At 38.9% G+C, this 18,136-nt stretch overlaps 1 protein-coding gene across 6 annotated transcripts in view; it reads left to right on the forward strand.

Moving 5' to 3' along the window:
* The first annotated feature begins 467 nt into the window (after positions 1 to 467).
* The window catches only part of TTN (titin), a 281,676-nt gene continuing 264,007 nt past the window's right edge, over positions 468 to 18,136 (forward strand). For all 6 annotated transcript variants that reach the window (XM_082658166.1, XM_082658171.1, XM_082658170.1 and 3 more), the window contains exons 1-11: positions 468 to 668; positions 2,897 to 3,000; positions 5,248 to 5,451; positions 6,939 to 7,226; positions 7,711 to 7,796; positions 7,904 to 8,142; positions 12,440 to 12,755; positions 13,120 to 13,272; positions 13,937 to 14,074; positions 15,572 to 15,703; positions 17,687 to 17,824. In XM_082658166.1, the coding sequence (XP_082514292.1) occupies positions 2,910 to 3,000; positions 5,248 to 5,451; positions 6,939 to 7,226; positions 7,711 to 7,796; positions 7,904 to 8,142; positions 12,440 to 12,755; positions 13,120 to 13,272; positions 13,937 to 14,074; positions 15,572 to 15,703; positions 17,687 to 17,824 (1,785 nt within the window). In that variant the 5' untranslated portion in view covers positions 468 to 668; positions 2,897 to 2,909. The remainder of the gene's footprint in view (positions 669 to 2,896; positions 3,001 to 5,247; positions 5,452 to 6,938; positions 7,227 to 7,710; positions 7,797 to 7,903; positions 8,143 to 12,439; positions 12,756 to 13,119; positions 13,273 to 13,936; positions 14,075 to 15,571; positions 15,704 to 17,686; positions 17,825 to 18,136) is intronic.

Raw genomic sequence — 18,136 nt, forward strand, 5'->3', positions numbered from 1 at the left:
TCTTAGGCATGAGATAAACTCCCTCATCTGTTGTCATGATTGACAGGTCCATTTGCTTGGTTGTATGGGGGAAGGGAACAGGAATGGGGCCTCACTCAGGGCAGAGTCCTCAGGTTTGAGCTGTTTTGTATAATTGCCCACAAGTGTTTTCTATTGCCACAAATTCTCCTCAGACCAGTTATTTTCAGATTTTAACATGGGCAACAAGTGCTCTTCCCCAAGCCGCAACAGAGTTAGTCTTTAAGTACGGTTCTATTCCCTTGGTAAAGCCCCTTTTGAGATGCTAAATTTAGCACTGCCAATCAGAAGAACAGGTGGTCTGCGCCGCTCGCTACCAAATAGGTCCTTCTCCCATCATGCTTTCCTGGGAGAGCCAATCAGCCAGCGCCCTGCCCTGAGATGTGGGGCTGTCAGCAGATCTGGCAAATATAAGGGCTGAGCCCGACCCTGACTCGTGAGCAGTCGTGCATTCCCAGCCTCGCCTCGGGTGTAGGGATTGCATAGAAAAGCAAAACTACACAGTCTTGACTGTGTAGTTTTGTTTTTAAGTTTAGAGGCTCACCGATTCATGTTGGAGATGGTCGAAAAAACCAACTCTAGATAGGACGTCGTTTCAGAAGCAACCTTGGGCTTAGTCCCACCCTTTTTGGGCACTCCTGAGAAATCAGGTGAGCAGCATCTTTTCTTTCTTATTAGTAGAGTCCCTCCCTTATCGGTTTCTGGTTCCGCATTTTCTTTGTATGCTAAATGCCTATATGGAGGTGTTTGTCTGACTACTTGGTGCTGGTTCTGATCCTCTATTTGAATCTGCTTGTTAAATTCTGTTTTGAAATATGTGAAGGCTTTTCCTTTCAAAAGTTCGATGCTTTAGCATATCCCCAAGTCAGTGATTCAAATTGTTTAAATGCACCTAACATTCTAAAAGTATTAAAAGTTGGGGTCTGAAATGGTGATAGAAATGCTTGCTTCTTTTATAGACTTTTTTTGTTTGTTGAGAATGTTCAAGGTTATATTACTCAGTGATAAAGTGAGACACACCAAGAATAGCTCTGATAAAATGCATGTGGTATCAGCTACACCCTGATGACTTTTTAAGGGAATCAACTGCTGAGGTATCAGTTGCAGGACAGTGACAGAACACTTGCCTGCTGTCAGTCAATGCTGGAGAGTTTATTTTGGGAGTATGACATTTTCGATGCATACCTTCAGCCATAATTAGACAAAGGCCTCTCAAGAGCAAATGCTAAAGCAACAAAATTTACCTGAACAATAGGAATAGAAGACCTGTTTAGGCCAGTTAATTGCAATATATTTAGAAATGTGGAAAAAAAGAAAAACAATATAATTGTTTTCTAAAATGCTCAGCATTTCATTATGTATTTTAGATCAACTCATAATCAAATTATATGATATAATTGTTGATGCTAAGAAGGGTAAGAAATAATGTTTTAGAGACTTCTTATTTCAAATTATACCTTGATTTCCCATCTTCCTGGAATTAGATTACTAATTGTAAATGCCTATAAATATATAGGTATATAAAACATAAATGGTGTAAAAGAATATAGCTATTTTTAGAAGATGCACTCGCTCAGAAACAGGAAGAGTTTGACACAAAAAGTTATTTTCGTGTCCTAAGGATAATATGCTACACTAAGCAGTTCTTGGCAACAGTTTATTTTGGGTATTATCTGAATTTTTCAAATATAAATGTTATTGTCTCAGAGAATTCTAGTTTCATTTTCTTTTTAACTAAGTAAAAAGTTACAATAAGGTACAGAATTAGATGATTGCTCCACACACTTTTAATAAATAGAGAATTTTATGAAAAATAGTAGTGAAGCAATTGACAACTGAGAATCTGCTTTTTATATCAGAATAGTGGCATAGTCACATTCAATAGCAAGGTATTTATGTCTCAGAAATTTCTTCTCATAATCTCTCTAAAACTGATAGGCAAAGTACTTGCTTCCACTTAACAAAACAACTTAACTGCCGATTTCTTGTTAATTTCTTTGATTTTTAATATTTGTGCTATGAAAGCATAGGTGCTTTCGCTTCAACTGCATCGCAGACCAGCCTTCCATTTTTCAGAGTCTGCACATTGTTCCTTATTAAGAACTCAAGTCAGTATTTTTCTTGCAGATCTATAATAAATACTGGCCTGCTCAGTTAAATTTAAACTTTCCTGAATATTCACTTCAACAGTAGCAACATTTACTGAACAGTTACAATATGAAGAAATATTAAGGACTAAATAACGCTGTATGCTGTCTACAAAAGGTTTGCATAGTGGACCAGGCTTTCCAAAACTTTTCAAGTTAGGAAAGAAATTGCAAAGTTCAAGTTTTTAGTTTTGGTGACTATTTTAAACAATCACCTGGGTTACTTAAGGTAATAGTGCCTGAATCTATGTCAACTTTATAAATACAGATACAGTGTCTGAAAAATATTGGGAGGAAGGAAATTTTTTAAAATAATTCGTTCTGACATTGAACCGATGAAAAGTTTCGTTTTACACTTTTCACACATACCTTCTATTATTTGTCACTACCCCCAGCTTCCTCCAGCTTTCCCTTTCTCCCAACTCTCTCTCAGATTTCCCACCTTTGGTAAGACTGAATTTCCCTCTTCGACCACTAGGGTACATTCCTTACTCTGTTTGCTTCGGTTGTTTTTTTTTTTCCATCCCCCCCTTAGACGTGCTACTCTGTTAGGCTATAAGTTAACCCAGAGGCCAAATTCAGGCCACAAAAGAGAAGGCCTGCCCATCACTCTGGGCCCACAGATAATCTGAGAAGCAACCCATTTGGAAAATGTGTGTCTGCCATCTTCAGAGTAGCTCCAGAATGGCCCTAAGCTGTGACCTTCTAATTTCTTTTCTCTTCCTTTTCAGAGTGCCTAAAAAGATGACAACTCAAGCACCGACGTTTACGCAGCCGTTACAAAGCGTTGTGGTACTGGAGGGTAGTACCGCAACCTTTGAGGCTCACATTAGTGGTAAGCTCACACGTTCACACTGTCCCTTTTTCTTCTCTGCCTCCTGTCCATTAACTTTGCTGTAGGACTTGACAGCAAGTTTAAGCCTTGCTTTGACTTTGTGAAATGGGCCCACTTCTGTGGAAGGGTCATTGTAAGAGTATACTGTTCACAGAGTTCCTACAAAATCTGACAATATAATGGCTTGAAAATGTTTTATTCATATTTATAATTCCACAAAGCAAAATAAATAGCATTGGATTAAATTAGCTGTCAGAATCCAGGTGCTAAATAGGACCAAATTTGGTCATTCTATCTTTGGATTCAGCTGCAGAGCCAGACTGGAAGCCAAGAACTCCAGCCCAATGGGGGCCAGTCATGGAGCTGCTGGGCGAGTAGCCTGTGTGCCTGAGCCTCTGTGGGTTTACATGGAAAATAACAGTACAACTGACTTTCCTCAGTGGCAGAACTTTCAGTGATGAGCTAACTCCTAAGTATTTTATTATTTTATTTTCAATCTTTATTAAGTGATTCTAGTCAATGAAAAGATTTTCCAATCATTTTGAAAGAACACCCCAAAATAATATATGCCACTCTGGTTCACATAGTAAAGAGAAACAAACATTAACCCTAGAATTGTATTTAACAGGCAGTTCTTCTGTCTCTTTTTTTCCTTCTTTTTCTTCTTTATAATTCAGTTTAGGGATGGTTTTGAAAATGGATGATTTCTGGGACCTATCATCGTGTGACAAAATGGGGATAATCTATGAACTATATTGTAAATAATCTCAAAATTATTTAATCTCAAATTTATTTAATCAATATTTTCTCCTGCAGTATTATAACTGGTCATGTGAGATTTTATGGATTAATTAAAAGTTGATGCTTGATGTACCTCTGTGATACACTATTCCTCTTTTTTTTTTTCAACTTTATGGCTTATAATAAAGATGTAAAATGAGATTTCCTTTTCCTTTCTCTTTCCTTTTGTTTTCTGTCTATGTACCAGTCTTATTCATAACTGGATAACACTTTATTTTACATTGCACAAATAACATATAAACATTCTTCAATTTCTATTGTATATGTATATAGAAATGTATAGAGACCAGTTCAATTCTTCTCTTGTATGATAATCTCTGACTTCCAAATAATTTACTTATTTATCTTGTAACACTCAGTAACTTCTGAACTGAGCAGAACACATATGGCTTCAGTGGGAAGTTTGCCTGCTTGTGGAGTAATGGAATCTGGCTTCCTCATAACTCCTTGTTCCTTCACACTTTGCGCTAATACATTCTTAGAAAAACACCACTGAAAATATTTGAACACCCATGAATTCGTTAAATAAACTATTCACTTGGCCACAGTGGGAGATTGGCTAATATAAGGACAACAAAATAAACTTTCTCTCGCTTATCCTCACCTCCTCAGTTTAAGGAGTTAGATCACCAGCCTTCATACCAAAGGCAAAATAAACCATGCTCTGAATTTGCCTCATGCCTTCCGAATGCAGAATTTTAGTATACTTAAAGCATCCAGCCGTGTACATGTAGTCATTAGCTCCATGATTCATGGTGGGTGAAGAGAATTTGACTTTTCTACCTGCAACTCCAAGTATCCATGTTATTCTGAAAGACTTGGTTCGGCATCATCTCTTATTGTATGAGAAGCTGCCCCTCCTTTGTATGGCATTTTTACTGAAGCACATTTGAAAGGCAGGAGAGGTCAGGAAGATAGGAGAGGTCAGAGGAGGTAGAGGGCTGAGCGTGTTCTCTTGTGCTTAGTAGGCTGAACTTTTAGATCCCTTTGCTGCTTTTGTTCTTCACTTGTTTTTGAAGAGGACAACAGTCACTTTTTATCTCACAGTTTCCTTGGCTCTTCATTTTTATAAATCTCCTTCATGATTTTAATGATGTCTATTAAATTGCATCAGATAGAACCTTGGGCAGGAGGGCAGGTGATGGCAATTCTGGTCCTCTGTGTGCCACTGCCAGCTGAGGGACCTTGGAAAAATCACTGAGCCTCTTTTGGCTTCAGTTTCCTCCCCTATAGAATGAAGGTGCTGGCCTTCACGTGAACCCACAGACCTTCCTAATGGTCTGTAAGCTTACACTTTTATCACACAGCTGTCAAATTTTCACTGTCATTAAATAGCATGACTCTCTGGATAGCTTTTATGGTTTAGGACAAGGAAGTGAACATAATGGGACAGAACAGAGGACTTTGCAGTGCCCCAAACATAAAGATGAATTCTTTGTTCTCCAGGTTTCCCAGTTCCTGAGGTGAGCTGGTTTAGGGATGGCCAGGTGATTTCCACTTCCACTCTGCCCGGCGTGCAGATCTCCTTTAGCGATGGCCGCGCTAGACTGAAGATCCCCGCCGTGACTAAAGCCAACAGTGGACGATACTCCCTGAGAGCCACCAATGGATCTGGACAAGCGACTAGTACTGCTGAGCTTCTCGTGACAGGTAGGCTTTAGGGGACCTGCCTGTCCCCTGTACCACCCCCGGAGCACATCTCCAGGATCTGGGGAAGGGAGTCCCCCAAAAGCTACTGAGCACAAGCAGATGCATCTCAAATCTAGAGAAGGGCCCACCGGACACTGCATTGATAGCAAAGTTGTTTGTCTTTTGGAATTTGGTTTTCCTCAAAAAAGTGGCTGAGAACTAGTTCCTCTATACACATATTAAGCACTCAAAATTATATTAAGGAAATATTAAAAATCGTGTTTCTGAGCAAGTAGAAAGGCTTGAGCCTTGTCTATACGCCTGCTAAGGAAATATGCGTATCTCCAGGAATTCACACTTTAACAAGCACATAGATGATTCTGATACCAGTGGTCCACAGACCACCCATTTAAGAAATACTGCTCTAGGCTATAACATTTAATAATGCTTCATTTACTTTCCATTTCTAAAAACATTGCACAGTAAGCATACACAGAAATAGGGCAAATGCTTGTTTATGATTCAAATGCAGGACACAGTTTCCCCACAAAAGTTACCACAAGTCTTCGTGGCCTCTGTCATTTTTCTTCATCCTTTACTTCTTTGTAAGACATTAGTACAAAGAACATTGCATTACTTCACACATTACATAACAATATCTTTCATGAGCTGCATAATGTTATATATGTTTATCCAGTAAACTATACGTTCAGCACTGTTTAAGTATAGGGCTATCATTGACCAAAACAGAAGGAACATCAGGTAACATCAGGTATGAACTTTAACATACATCCAGAAAATTCAGAAAGGGAAAATGCACAAGGTTGACAGCATCTGCTGTTGTTTATTCCTCAAAAACATGTCAAGATTAATCCCACTCACCCTTCACATTTATTTTATTAAAAATTTCTTCCAGCATAATTAGCCAAAAAAAATCCCCTTTCTGTAGCATCTAACATTAAATCGTGTCATTATTTGGATTAACATTTTAAATGCAAGTACATATTTGGGTTATTTGAATACTGATTAAGTTGGAGCCAATTTAGGATTTTTTAATTTAAATTAAAATTTAATGATTCTGTAAGTCACAGGTGTATCCAGCAAACCAACCACTGGAATTCATTTTAGTGCAACTTCCTGAAATATGTAAAGTTATCTTAACATATTAATATAGTGCTAGATGTGAAGTTGGGAGGAAGTGCAGGAAATATCCTCTAGAAATGTCATAACAAGATCTAGGCTTTTTCTTTAAAAAAAAAAAATGTGGTGGCCTAGAACAGCTAAACAAGACAAAGCAAATCAAATATGGTGGCGGGGTGCCCTCTGCCACCTCCTGGCTCTGCTCTTACTGTCATCTGATGGATGAGCTGGGCTCAAGGACAGTCAAGCATGTTTGGTTCAGCTAGCCATTGCCTGGTTTGGACACCAGAGCTATAATCATTTAAAAATAGATTGTTGGGAGTGCCCTGGCTGGCGCCAGTCCTAATTTTCTTCCCTTCCCACTGCAGCGGAGACAGCACCACCTAACTTTGTTCAACGGCTGCAGAGCATGACCGTGAGACAAGGAAGCCAAGTGCGACTCCAAGTGAGAGTGACTGGAATCCCTACACCTGTGGTGAAGTTCTACCGGGACGGAGCTGAAATCCACAGCTCCCTTGATTTTCAAATTTCACAAGAAGGCGACCTCTACAGCTTACTGATTGCGGAAGCGTACCCTGAAGACTCTGGCTCTTATTCAGTAAATGCCACCAATAGCGTTGGAAGAGCTACTTCCACTGCTGAATTACTGGTTCAAGGTATGTGCTGGAGGTTGAGGAACAGGGAGCAGGGAAGGGAAGGATTTAGGACCAAGTGGGGTCAGGGGTCCACCTGCCTGCCCTCTGAGGTCTGGGGATGCTGTGAGTTGAAATCAAAGCTGGCATTTCAACACCCATGAAAAGTCTCTGAGATTCCGCGCAGGAGTTTAGAATCATTGAAGCAATCTGTGGTTTTTAACCCTACTAGAAACCAGGAAGTATTTCAATTAAGTTATCTATGTTTTCAAATTATTGGCAAGCGATGGAATTTTTTTAAAAAAAGATTCTAATTAAATTCATATCTAATAATAAATACTTTCTATGTTTAAAGCTAATTTATATTCATACAACATCCAAAACTTTCTGCATTTTTGCCCATTGGGACACACAAAATCTTATTGACTTTGTAGTCAGAATTAACATAATCCCTTTAAAAATGGGTCCTTGTGCTCCCGTCTAAATATTTATCTTTCCCTTCCTACAGGTGAAGAAGTAGTACCCGCTAAAAAGACGAAGACAATTGTTTCGACTGCTCAGATTTCAGAAACACGACAAACTCAAATTGAAAAGGTTTTTTGTTTTTTTTTTTAATATATACTGTCAGGTTTTAAGCCTTTCAGATTGTTTCTTCATCAATAATTCCTCCTCACCATGGGCTTTGTTTTTCTCTTTTACAGAAGATTGAAGCCCACTTTGATGCCAGATCAATTGCAACAGTTGAGATGGTAATAGATGGTGCCCAACAGCTGCCACATAAAACACCTCCCAGGATACCTCCTAAGCCAAAGTCAAGGTCTCCCACACCACCATCCATTGCTGCCAAAGCACAGTTGGCTCGACAGCAGTCCCCATCGCCGATAAGACACTCCCCGTCCCCGGTCAGACATGTGCGGGCACCGACCCCATCTCCCGTCAGGTAAAGCCTTTTAAAAGAGATCATTATGCATTTTCAAATTAGGTTTAATCCAGTAAGATGAGAGATAAAAGGAAGAAATAAGAAATGTAGGGTGTGATAAAGGAGGTAAACCAAAAAGACACTGGTTATGATTTTCACAAATCCTCACTGTCCACTGGTAAATTGGAGAACTTTATAAACTCTAATTCTGAATTCTTATTTGTATACCATTTAATATCTGCTTTAGGAGTCAAGAAAAAGCACAGCGAAATGAGAAGAGCACAGAATTTAGGGTTGGAAGCCCTGCGTTCACTCAGCTTGATTACTTGTTAAAATGTGACTTAGAAAATAATTATAATAATAAAATAATCACTAATATACATTGACCACTTTCTCTATGTCAGACATTTGATTGGCACTCTGTGTATATTATCTCATTAAATATTCATAGCAACCTCTAAGAACTATCACTCCTAATTTTATAGCTAGGTGACCAGAGCTAAAGAAGTTAAATAATTTGTTTAAGGTCTTAGTTGTGTCATTTGTAAATTATAGAGAAACACAGTAAGAATTATCTCAAGGTGTGTTGTGAGGGTTCAGTGAGATAATTAGTTGAAGGTTTCTTGTAGATATAAAATAATTATACAAGTGTTCTTCTGCTCTAATAATAAGTAAAACCTTCTAAATATTTTGCATGTGCTTATGTTATTTTGTCTAGAATATAAAATGGATTTCTGTTAGGTTTCTATGCTTAGTTAATATGGAGGTATATTAGAAAGTAAGAATGTATCATCAGGGCTCAGAAACTATTGGGTTGGCCAAAAAGTTTTCATAACATTTTACAGAAAAACCCGAATGAACTTTTTGGCCAATCCAATATATAAGCAAGTATAAATTATCCATAGCAAATTTGAAACTTTGGGATTTAGCTTAACATGCTGAGGTTTTTTTTAACATGATAAACTGATAAAAGGGGAAAATTTGGAGTAAATAAAAGAGTGATTCTTGACCAATTTAATTTTTTAAATGTAGAGAAAGTTCCCCTGCCACGAAAAATTTTAAAAGAAGAATAATAAGTGGATAGTTGATCTAAAAAATATTCAAACTTATTGTGAAGTTACTGTAATCAAAACAGTATGGTATTGGTAAATGCATAGAAAATACATGGGCAAAGCAGAACAGAGCATCCAGAAATACAATTCAAGTATCCAGGAAATTCAATGTTTAAATCAAAGTGACCTTTCAGTTCAGTGGGGAAAAGGATATTTTACTCGATAAAGAATGCTGGCCCAGTTAACTATCCATTTGGGAAAAACCGAATATAAACTTGTACCTACACTATTTACAGAATAAATCTCAGCTTGACTAAATAGCTAAATTAAAAACTAAATCACAAAAATAAAAGAGAAGAAAATTTGTGAAAACAACTGTAGGGAAGAGCTTTTAAAAATAGATTTACAGACTCAACAACATAAAAATAAAAATTTATGTATGGCAAAAGCAAGGTCATTGCTACACCAAACAGTGTATTTGTGAAAAAAATTTAAGGATGCCTCTTCCTCGAGATATGTCATTGCCTCTGCCATAAAATATTAAAACAAACATACAGTGGCCACAGTGTGAATTGTACAAGCCTAGAAACAGTGCATAATCTACACAACTGTACATGTTGATGCTGGATAAGACCCTATAAATAAGCAAATGCAAACCGTGGATCTCGGGGGAAATGTTTGCAATACTTATGACAAAGGACTAATACACCAGATGTATCAAAAAGCTTCCACAAATTAATTATTAAAGAAAAAACAAGCAACACAAATGAAAAAAAAATTGACAAAAGACAAGCATTTCACACCAGAGGCAGTGTAATGTCCAACAAATATATGGAAAAATGCCAGATATTTTCCAGTCTTTATTATAGTGGCCACTTTAAAGATATTGGTAAACACTAATATGAAGCCTTGACCAAAAAGCTAGTTTTAAAAACGTGTCTGGCTATCAAAAAAAGTGTTCTATCTCAGGCTAACTCCAAGTTTGCGTACACAAAATCACAAGACAGGCCGCATGTGATTTCTGGGGGAGATAACAACCTCACCGTATTTTTAATCCAAGCCTAAGAGTCATTTAGAATTACAGAGCTTCCCTGATTCTATGGAGTATTTTTACTGTCTTAGAAGTACTGAGAATTCATTGATAACAATCCCAATTATTTAGCCCCCCAAATTTGCTTTAAAATAAGAAATTTAAATATCAGTTTGTGGAGAAAATAATGGTTATCCAGGATAGACAATTTCCTAAAATGTCTCACAGTCTAATCTTGATTTTTGTTGTAGAGAAAGGCAAACATATTTCATTGAATAAGGTGCATTGTATCTAGCTGTGACCAGGTGATTATTTTCTTTTTATTGTAAGAGCAGAAATAAGCACTTTCCTATAATGACTCAAATTACATTGATTTTCACAGTTATGGGCTTACCTGCAACCAGCTGCTAATCACTCATGTCATGCTAATCATGTCTTTAACTCTATTTGAATTAGACCCACTTTACTAGGTACAGCAAGAACAAGACACAGGTTGAAACTTGGAAATACACGTCACTTTGCTTTTCTTCAATTGGTGTAAACCCTACGTTATTCTAAACTGGTCTTTGTTATGGTTCTAAGGCAGTCACTTTCAGAGTAGATACTTGTTCCCCTAGATCTACCTTTAGTGGATCACAACTCCATTTATAAAATGTAAATTGATTTTCACCTAAAAACCCTTCTTCAAGAAAATGATTGAACATTTCTTCATGAAACTGGTTAATATTGTAATGTACTATTAATTTACTCTGTAATTTAGAGCAGATATCAACTGTACCTTGAGCCTTAATTAGAATAATTGTTTCATTTATGATCAGTGTAAGTTAAATACCCTATGTAGTGACAGAATACATTTATAAACATTTTCCTGCATGTAGTAGTTAAATGCAATGATAAGGCAATACTGCCACCTAGAGGGAAAAGTATAATAAACCCTTTGGATCAAGAATTAAATTATGAAAAATTTCATCTTAAAATAATGCCTGGAATTATTACTATAGATTAGGAACTGTCATTTTTGTCTGTAAATGCCTTGATTCAGTACCCAGATTCTTGAACTGATGCTATTTCAGTTTGGACACATAAAAAACGATGAAAACTGTTTTGGAAGAAACCACTTTATCAATTTAATCAAGAACTATAGAATCCTTAGGTTTCAAATTATCCACTATAAGGATATTTAAAAGAAGTCCAGAGTACAATACAATGAGGGCGAGGGTAAACAAGGACAGGATAAATTTAAAACAGCAGTTCACCATACTTTGACCAGAACAGCAGTTTGCAAAGTGCATTGCACAGCCTGTATCCAAAAAGAGTAATGAGAAAGCCTTTTTCTGCAAAAAGAGTAATGAGAAAGCCTTGCAATTCACAGGGCATATGGGCATGATGGGCATGATGAAGGCTGTGGGAAATCCTGCAGGAAAATAAAAAAAAGGTTTACCTTGTTTAGCCTTGAGCTGCACAAGCATTTTGATTACAGAAACCTTTCTTCCTTCAACACCTATTTGACGTCCCCTCGCCCCCACCCGCCCCCCAGAATTGGGAGTACAGAGAAATTTAGAGTTATGGTTACCATATTTGCCGTGTCCTTTCTTTGACCGTATTTTAAGGACACGCCTTCTGCTGTCTTGACTTTTCTAAACACGAAAAGGTGGGGCAGGGCACAGAATTCTTTAGTTTAGGATTAAATCTGATTCTCTTACAGAATTACTGCAGATGAGAATAAGGCTCACTGAGATTTAAAACAAATTACTTTCAAGTACATTACTTGCCTCTGTATAGGTTATTGAGCCACGGATTTTTTTATTTTTTTAATTTTATTTATTTATTTTTGGCTGCATTGGGTCTTCATTGCGGCGCGCGGGCTTTCTCTAGTTGCGGTGGCTTCTCTTGTTGCGGAGCACGGGCTCTAGGTGTGCAGCCTTCAGCAGTTGCAGTGCGTGGGCTCAGTAGTGTGGTTCACAGGCTCTAGAGTGCAGGCTCAGTAGTTGTGGCGCACGGGCTTAGTTGCTCCGCGGCATGTGGGATCTTCTTGGACCAGGGATCCAACCCGTGTCCCCCGCATTGGCTGGCGGATTCTTAACCACTGCACCACCAGGGAAGTCCCAAGCCATGGATTTTAAAACTCTTCCTTAAATTAAACACTTCCAGAGTTTTCTTCCTTTATTCATATCTGATGACCAAGGGAGTAGTTCCTTGTCTTGGCATTCTTTGACCTCTGTCATTTGATTTTCAGGTCCGTGTCTCCAGCGGGGAGGATCTCCACGTCCCCCATCAGATCCGTTAGGTCTCCGTTACTCGTCCGGAAGGCTCAGATGCCCACCATGCCCCCAGGCCCTGAAGTGCCTCCCCCTTGGAAGCAAGAGGGCTACATGGCTTCATCTGAGTCTGAGATGAGAGAAACCATGGTGACAAGTGCTACTCAGATCAGGACAGAGGAGAGATGGGAAGGGAGATACGGGATCCAGGAGCAAGTGACCATCAGCGGAGCGGCAGGGGCTGCCGCCAGTGCTACCTTTGCGGCAGGGGCTGGTGCTGCTGGGGCTGCAGAGGTACTGTCAGAGCTTCCTTTCTCTTCCTTTGACATCTGGTTTCTCCCAACAGAATCCTGCCATGAAACGCAGTCTGTGTAGGTTGCAGGGAAAATGCATACGAACATAAGAGTATAACCGAAACTGAAAACCCAATTTGGCTTATGCTCTGTAAAAGTGTTTTTTAATTGGAACAAAGGCTCTAAATCCATGAGCTTTTCATAAATGTAGGTTTTCACAGTACCTACCGTATCTCTCTTGGCAATGATAAATGCTTATGCATGTGTCTACTGTACTCTAGGTGGCTTGGTTTCCACTGTTCTTTTGTATTTTCTACCGTGCGTGTCATTTCACAAAGTAATGTGCTTGGTCACTGCCAATCCAGGTGAAACAAGAAACTGACAAAAGTGCAGCTGTTGCAACCGTTGTTGCTGCTGTTGATATGGCCAGAGTGAGAGAACCAGTTATCAGTGCTGTAGAGCAGACTGCTCAGAGGACAACCACGACTGCTGTGCGCATCCAACCTGCTCAAGAACAGGTAGGCCTGGGGCCATGCACACTGAGCTGTGCATGCAATCAATGCTCACATCGCTTTGAGGACAACACTGAGCCCACCATGGCCCGGACTTTTAGGTCTTTCGGAGCAGGAGGTGGTCTGAGACCAAAGGTGTTCAAGTTACAAACATTCTAAGTACCTGGTCTAAGTCAGACAGCTAGGCAGGTAAGAGTTAACTCTCAGAAAGTCAAGATAGGAGGTCAGACAAGGTATCCCAAGTATCAGGGCACTCCTGAGTTAAGACAGGCAAAGGTGGCCGAGAAAGTCAGCTGAACAAGACGGTACATGTGCGTTCAGAGCTGTAGTTCCAGACCGGTCCATCCAGAGCTCAGTCTCTCCAAGAGCCAGGCAGGAAAACCATTATTTCAGGGCTGCCATTACCTTTCTCTAAGCTTCCCCCAAAGACCTTTGCTTTTACTTCCCTCAAAACAAACGTGACGCTTGATTCATAGCTGAAAGGTGTTATAAATCCAAGATAATTTCCCATCTCATATTTGAATAGATTTTCTGTTATAGTTTAAAAGCACTCTAGCTTTCCTCCTTGTCATCTCCTGTGTGACATTTATGTCTTTATCCTGATTTATTATTGTGACTTTTTATATGAGGTGCATTGCAGTATTTCTTTCCTTTCCCCTATGAAAATCAGATAAAAAAGGAGGCAGAGAAGACTGCTGTAACTAAGGTGGTAGTGGCCGCCGATAAAGCAAAAGAACAAGAATTGAAAGCAAGAACCAGAGAAGTCATTACCACAGAACAAGAGCAGGTGCACGTAACTCATGAACAGGTGAAACTGGTTTTTGATATGAAATTATTATTGTGATTACCAGCGTCAACACAGATAATAATGTTTACCATGAAGGGTGTTGTTTCATGAGCAACACGGTTATTTCACACTAATAACATCCCCTGTATCTCTGTATCCCTGGGTGCTGGATACCAAAGTCCTTTAGAGTCACCAGACGCTTCCCTTGTGTAGACAAAAGGGACCTCTAGGAACACATAGCAGAAGTAGAAACAGGGGTCTCATCTACACTGGCCTGGAGACGCACTGGCTAAATATGTGACTACAAGGGACGGAGAAGTAGATGCTGAGGTGGGAACTGGGAAGGGTGGAAAAGAACACTGAACACACAGTGCTCTGAAAATAGCTTAGCAACTGCTTCCTGACTCCTTAAGAGAACATTTGAACATGGATTTGAAATGAGATGGAGAGCATGGCCTTCTCGGGTGAAATAACCAGAAAAAGTGAAAAAGACAGCTCCATGCTTGGAGGCATTCAGGAGTGAATTAGATGAGGCCAACTGATAGGGCTGTTGGCCACCCAATCCGATTGTCAGTTGAGCAGGTTTGGGAAGATACCTCTCAAGCCTCTTTTAACCCTGAGATCCTGAATTTCAGTGACGACGCCTGAGAATGGCAAAGAGGCAAATGGAGAAAACTGCCCCCCCAGCACCACCTTTCCCCCCACATATACCTTAGGTGTCCAGATCCAAGCACAGTATCTTCACGGAGTTAAGGATTTGGAAAACATTTTGCCTGGGATGTGCACAAAACTTTTCTCCCTTTAATATCTCAATTTTAGAAAAGTAAGTCTTGATATTCCAAACCATCACAATAGTTAGGAAATTTTTCGAAGCAAAATTATCGTATAAATGTGGATTATGAATCATCTATACTTGATTTTTTATATATAAAATTAAAGGGTCAGACAGTATTACTTCTAAGGTCTTCCATTCTAATATCCTGTGCTCTAAGATTTCCTTTACATGACAAAGTGACACAAAATAATATTGCCATATATCCATTTATAAAAATTGGAAGTCCTTTTCTTTTTGCGGTACGTGGGCCTCTCACTGTTGTGGCCTCTCCCGTTGCGGAGCACAGGCTCTGGACGCGCAGGCTCAGCAGCCATGGCTCACGGGCCCAGCTGCTCCGCGGCATGTGGGACCTTCCTGGACCGGGGCACGAACCCGTGTCCCCTGCATCGGCAGGCGGACCCTCAACCACTGCATTGGAAGTCCTTTTAAAGAAGACTACACTCTCCAATTCAAAGCAGTGTTGAATCCAATTTTTTTTCTCTAAGCAACATAACTTATGGTTTAGGCAAATAAAGAGCATGAGTATGGTCATATTAATGAAAATGAGATCATTTATTTAGTGATATCTCTAGAAAAAGGACTTTTCTTCTTTTACTTCCTATTTTTTTATATTTAGTAAACATTATGTCACTTCCATTAGAGATCGGGAGACAATAAGATTTTGTTTTTATCATTGATTTCAGATAAGAAAAGAAACTGAAAAGGCATTTGTACCAAAAGTAGTAATTTCTGCAGCTAAAGCCAAAGAACGAGAAACTAGAATAACCGGAGAAATTACTACAAAACAAGAACAAAAACAAATAACACAAGAAACGGTAAGTCAAATTTTGTAAATACCTTGTAATTTGTTGACAAATATCACATTCCAGCCAGCTACATGTACCCTCTAACCAAAACCTCTAAGTGGAGGAGTCTTTTGTGTATATTATCTTTCTGTTGTTTCTCTATATCTAGTACTTAAACTCTTTCATGATGGAAATTCTGCTCTCATTACACAATTTTCCACTCAACTGATCAGTTTCAAGGAAATTGTCTATCCGCTAGAATAGTTTGGGGCACATCAGTGACGTTTCTAGAGCATAATTAAGTGGAAGATAGATATCACTCCAGCCCAGTTATCCACTGGTACAATCAGTTTTTTCATGCATAGCCTGAGCCCTTGGTCACTTAAATTGTAACACACAAACTTGACATAGTTGGAAGACACATGCATGCGTATGCCCCTACACACACACACACACACACACACACACACACACACACACGCACACATACCAGCCACGAACACTCCAACTAAATATCAAGGGAAAGTGAGGAATTGCTGGACATCAGAGAAGACCAGTACTTCTTCAAGAAAGTGCCCTAATTCCTGGTTGATGAACAGTGACCCAGAAGTGTTTGCTGCTTTTATGCTATAGAGCCAAGTTGGAAAAACCCCAGTATCACCAAAATCTACTTCTCTCCCATGTGTGAAATCAAGCCTTACTGGGCCTAGCAAGAGGCAACTTTTGAATTCTTTCATGTTCAAGTAGATTTCAGTGACATTGAGGGTGTTCCAACGTGGCCAGCCTCTCTTAATCTCAAGCTCTTTGTTGATCCCAGAGCTACTTTTTTAAAAAGATCCAGCTTAGAACACTATATACTTAAAAGGCTGGCCAGAGGTCTTTGGATGAAATTCCCTCTCCTTACAGTGAGTGAGAGACTTTGAAAGGAACCCAAGTTGGCATAATGAAGGGCATAGAAGTCCCTGTTGCCATTGCAATGCTGGTGACTGGCGAGTTCAGTCTAACTGTAGTTGTCTAGCCATTTGCTAGCGGGTGCTCATTAAGTTCCCTAATGTGTCAACATATCTTAAAGATGAGACCTTTTCAGTTTCTAGGACAATTTACTCAGGGGCAGGTGGGCAGAAAAGAAGCCCACTCCTGGGTTTTAAACACAAGCATAGGCCCTCAAAATGGAACTGTGATAACACCGAACATTCTGTATTCTCTCGCATGTCGAAAGGATATCTTGCCATTTCTCCTGTGCCTTTTGAAACACCTTCATTTTACTCTGAAAATCAGACAATACAGAAAGCTGAGACAGCAGCTGCATCCGTGGTGGTAGTTGCCGCTGCCAAGCCCACAGTCTTAGAAACAATTCTGGGAGCTCAAGAAGAAAGTGTCACACAACAAGATCAAATGCATGTAACTCATGAAACGGTGAAAACTTCCTGCTGGTGTGAAATTCACTCTTGTTTCATTCCATTTGCAAGCCACCTACATTTTCATCCTGGGTCTTAATCATCACCTTTTCACCTCCTTCTCTTCTTATGACTCATACAGAAAACTTCAGAATCTCTCAGGAACCTTTTGCTGTCTATCTAGCTTTCACTGCCACTTTTCATTCCTAACTTTTTGGACTTCCCTTTGGATTCTTACTAGTATGATATTATAATTCACCTTAATATTTAACATGTTTCTATTGAATACTCCAGTGTCAAAGTCAATTGATAAAATGTAAAATTAGGTATTTTTATGACTCTATTGTCATAGAGTCATAAAAAATTATGAGAAGAATAAGGTGAGAAAGAGAAATGCATCCTTTTATTGCTCAACACATTTTTTTCTTTTAGACTGAACTTATTTTGATATTGTTACCAATGAAACAGTATGGATGACCAAAGCAACTCAGATGATAAAACGTCCTTGCATAGGAAGAAATATTCTTCCTGTCTCAGCTTTGACTTAATTTCTTTTATTAGAGGCTATATGAAATTTAATGACCATTTTCTCATCTTTTTTTTATCGTATGACCAGATAATGAAAGAAACTAGGAAAACAGTGGTACCTAAAGTCATAGTTGCCATGCCCAAAGTCAAAGAACAAGATTTAGTAACAAGAACTAGAGAAGGCATCACTACCAAAAAAGAGCAAGTTCAAATAACTCAGGAAAAGGTGAATACAGATATTCGAGATGGGAAAAGTTTCATCTTTAAACTAATTTCCAGTAAACCATTAACTACAGTGTGATATGAATTATTGATCTGTATTTTCCTTTTTGAATCCCCAACTAAAAACCACATGGTGAATGTATGACTTCTTACCATTACTTTTATCTGCACATTTGATTTTCATTCGTCTGTAACATTTGTAATTCATTTTATTCACCATTATCCTTTGCACGAAGATTGGCATTTTTAGCCTGACTTCTAAAAAGCAATATAAGGAATCATCTGGAGATTTTTTTTTGTAGTTAACATTTCTAAG

Source organism: Grampus griseus (genome assembly GCF_964374135.1).
Source record: "Grampus griseus genome assembly, chromosome: 7".
NCBI classification, from domain to species: domain Eukaryota; kingdom Metazoa; phylum Chordata; class Mammalia; order Artiodactyla; family Delphinidae; genus Grampus; species Grampus griseus.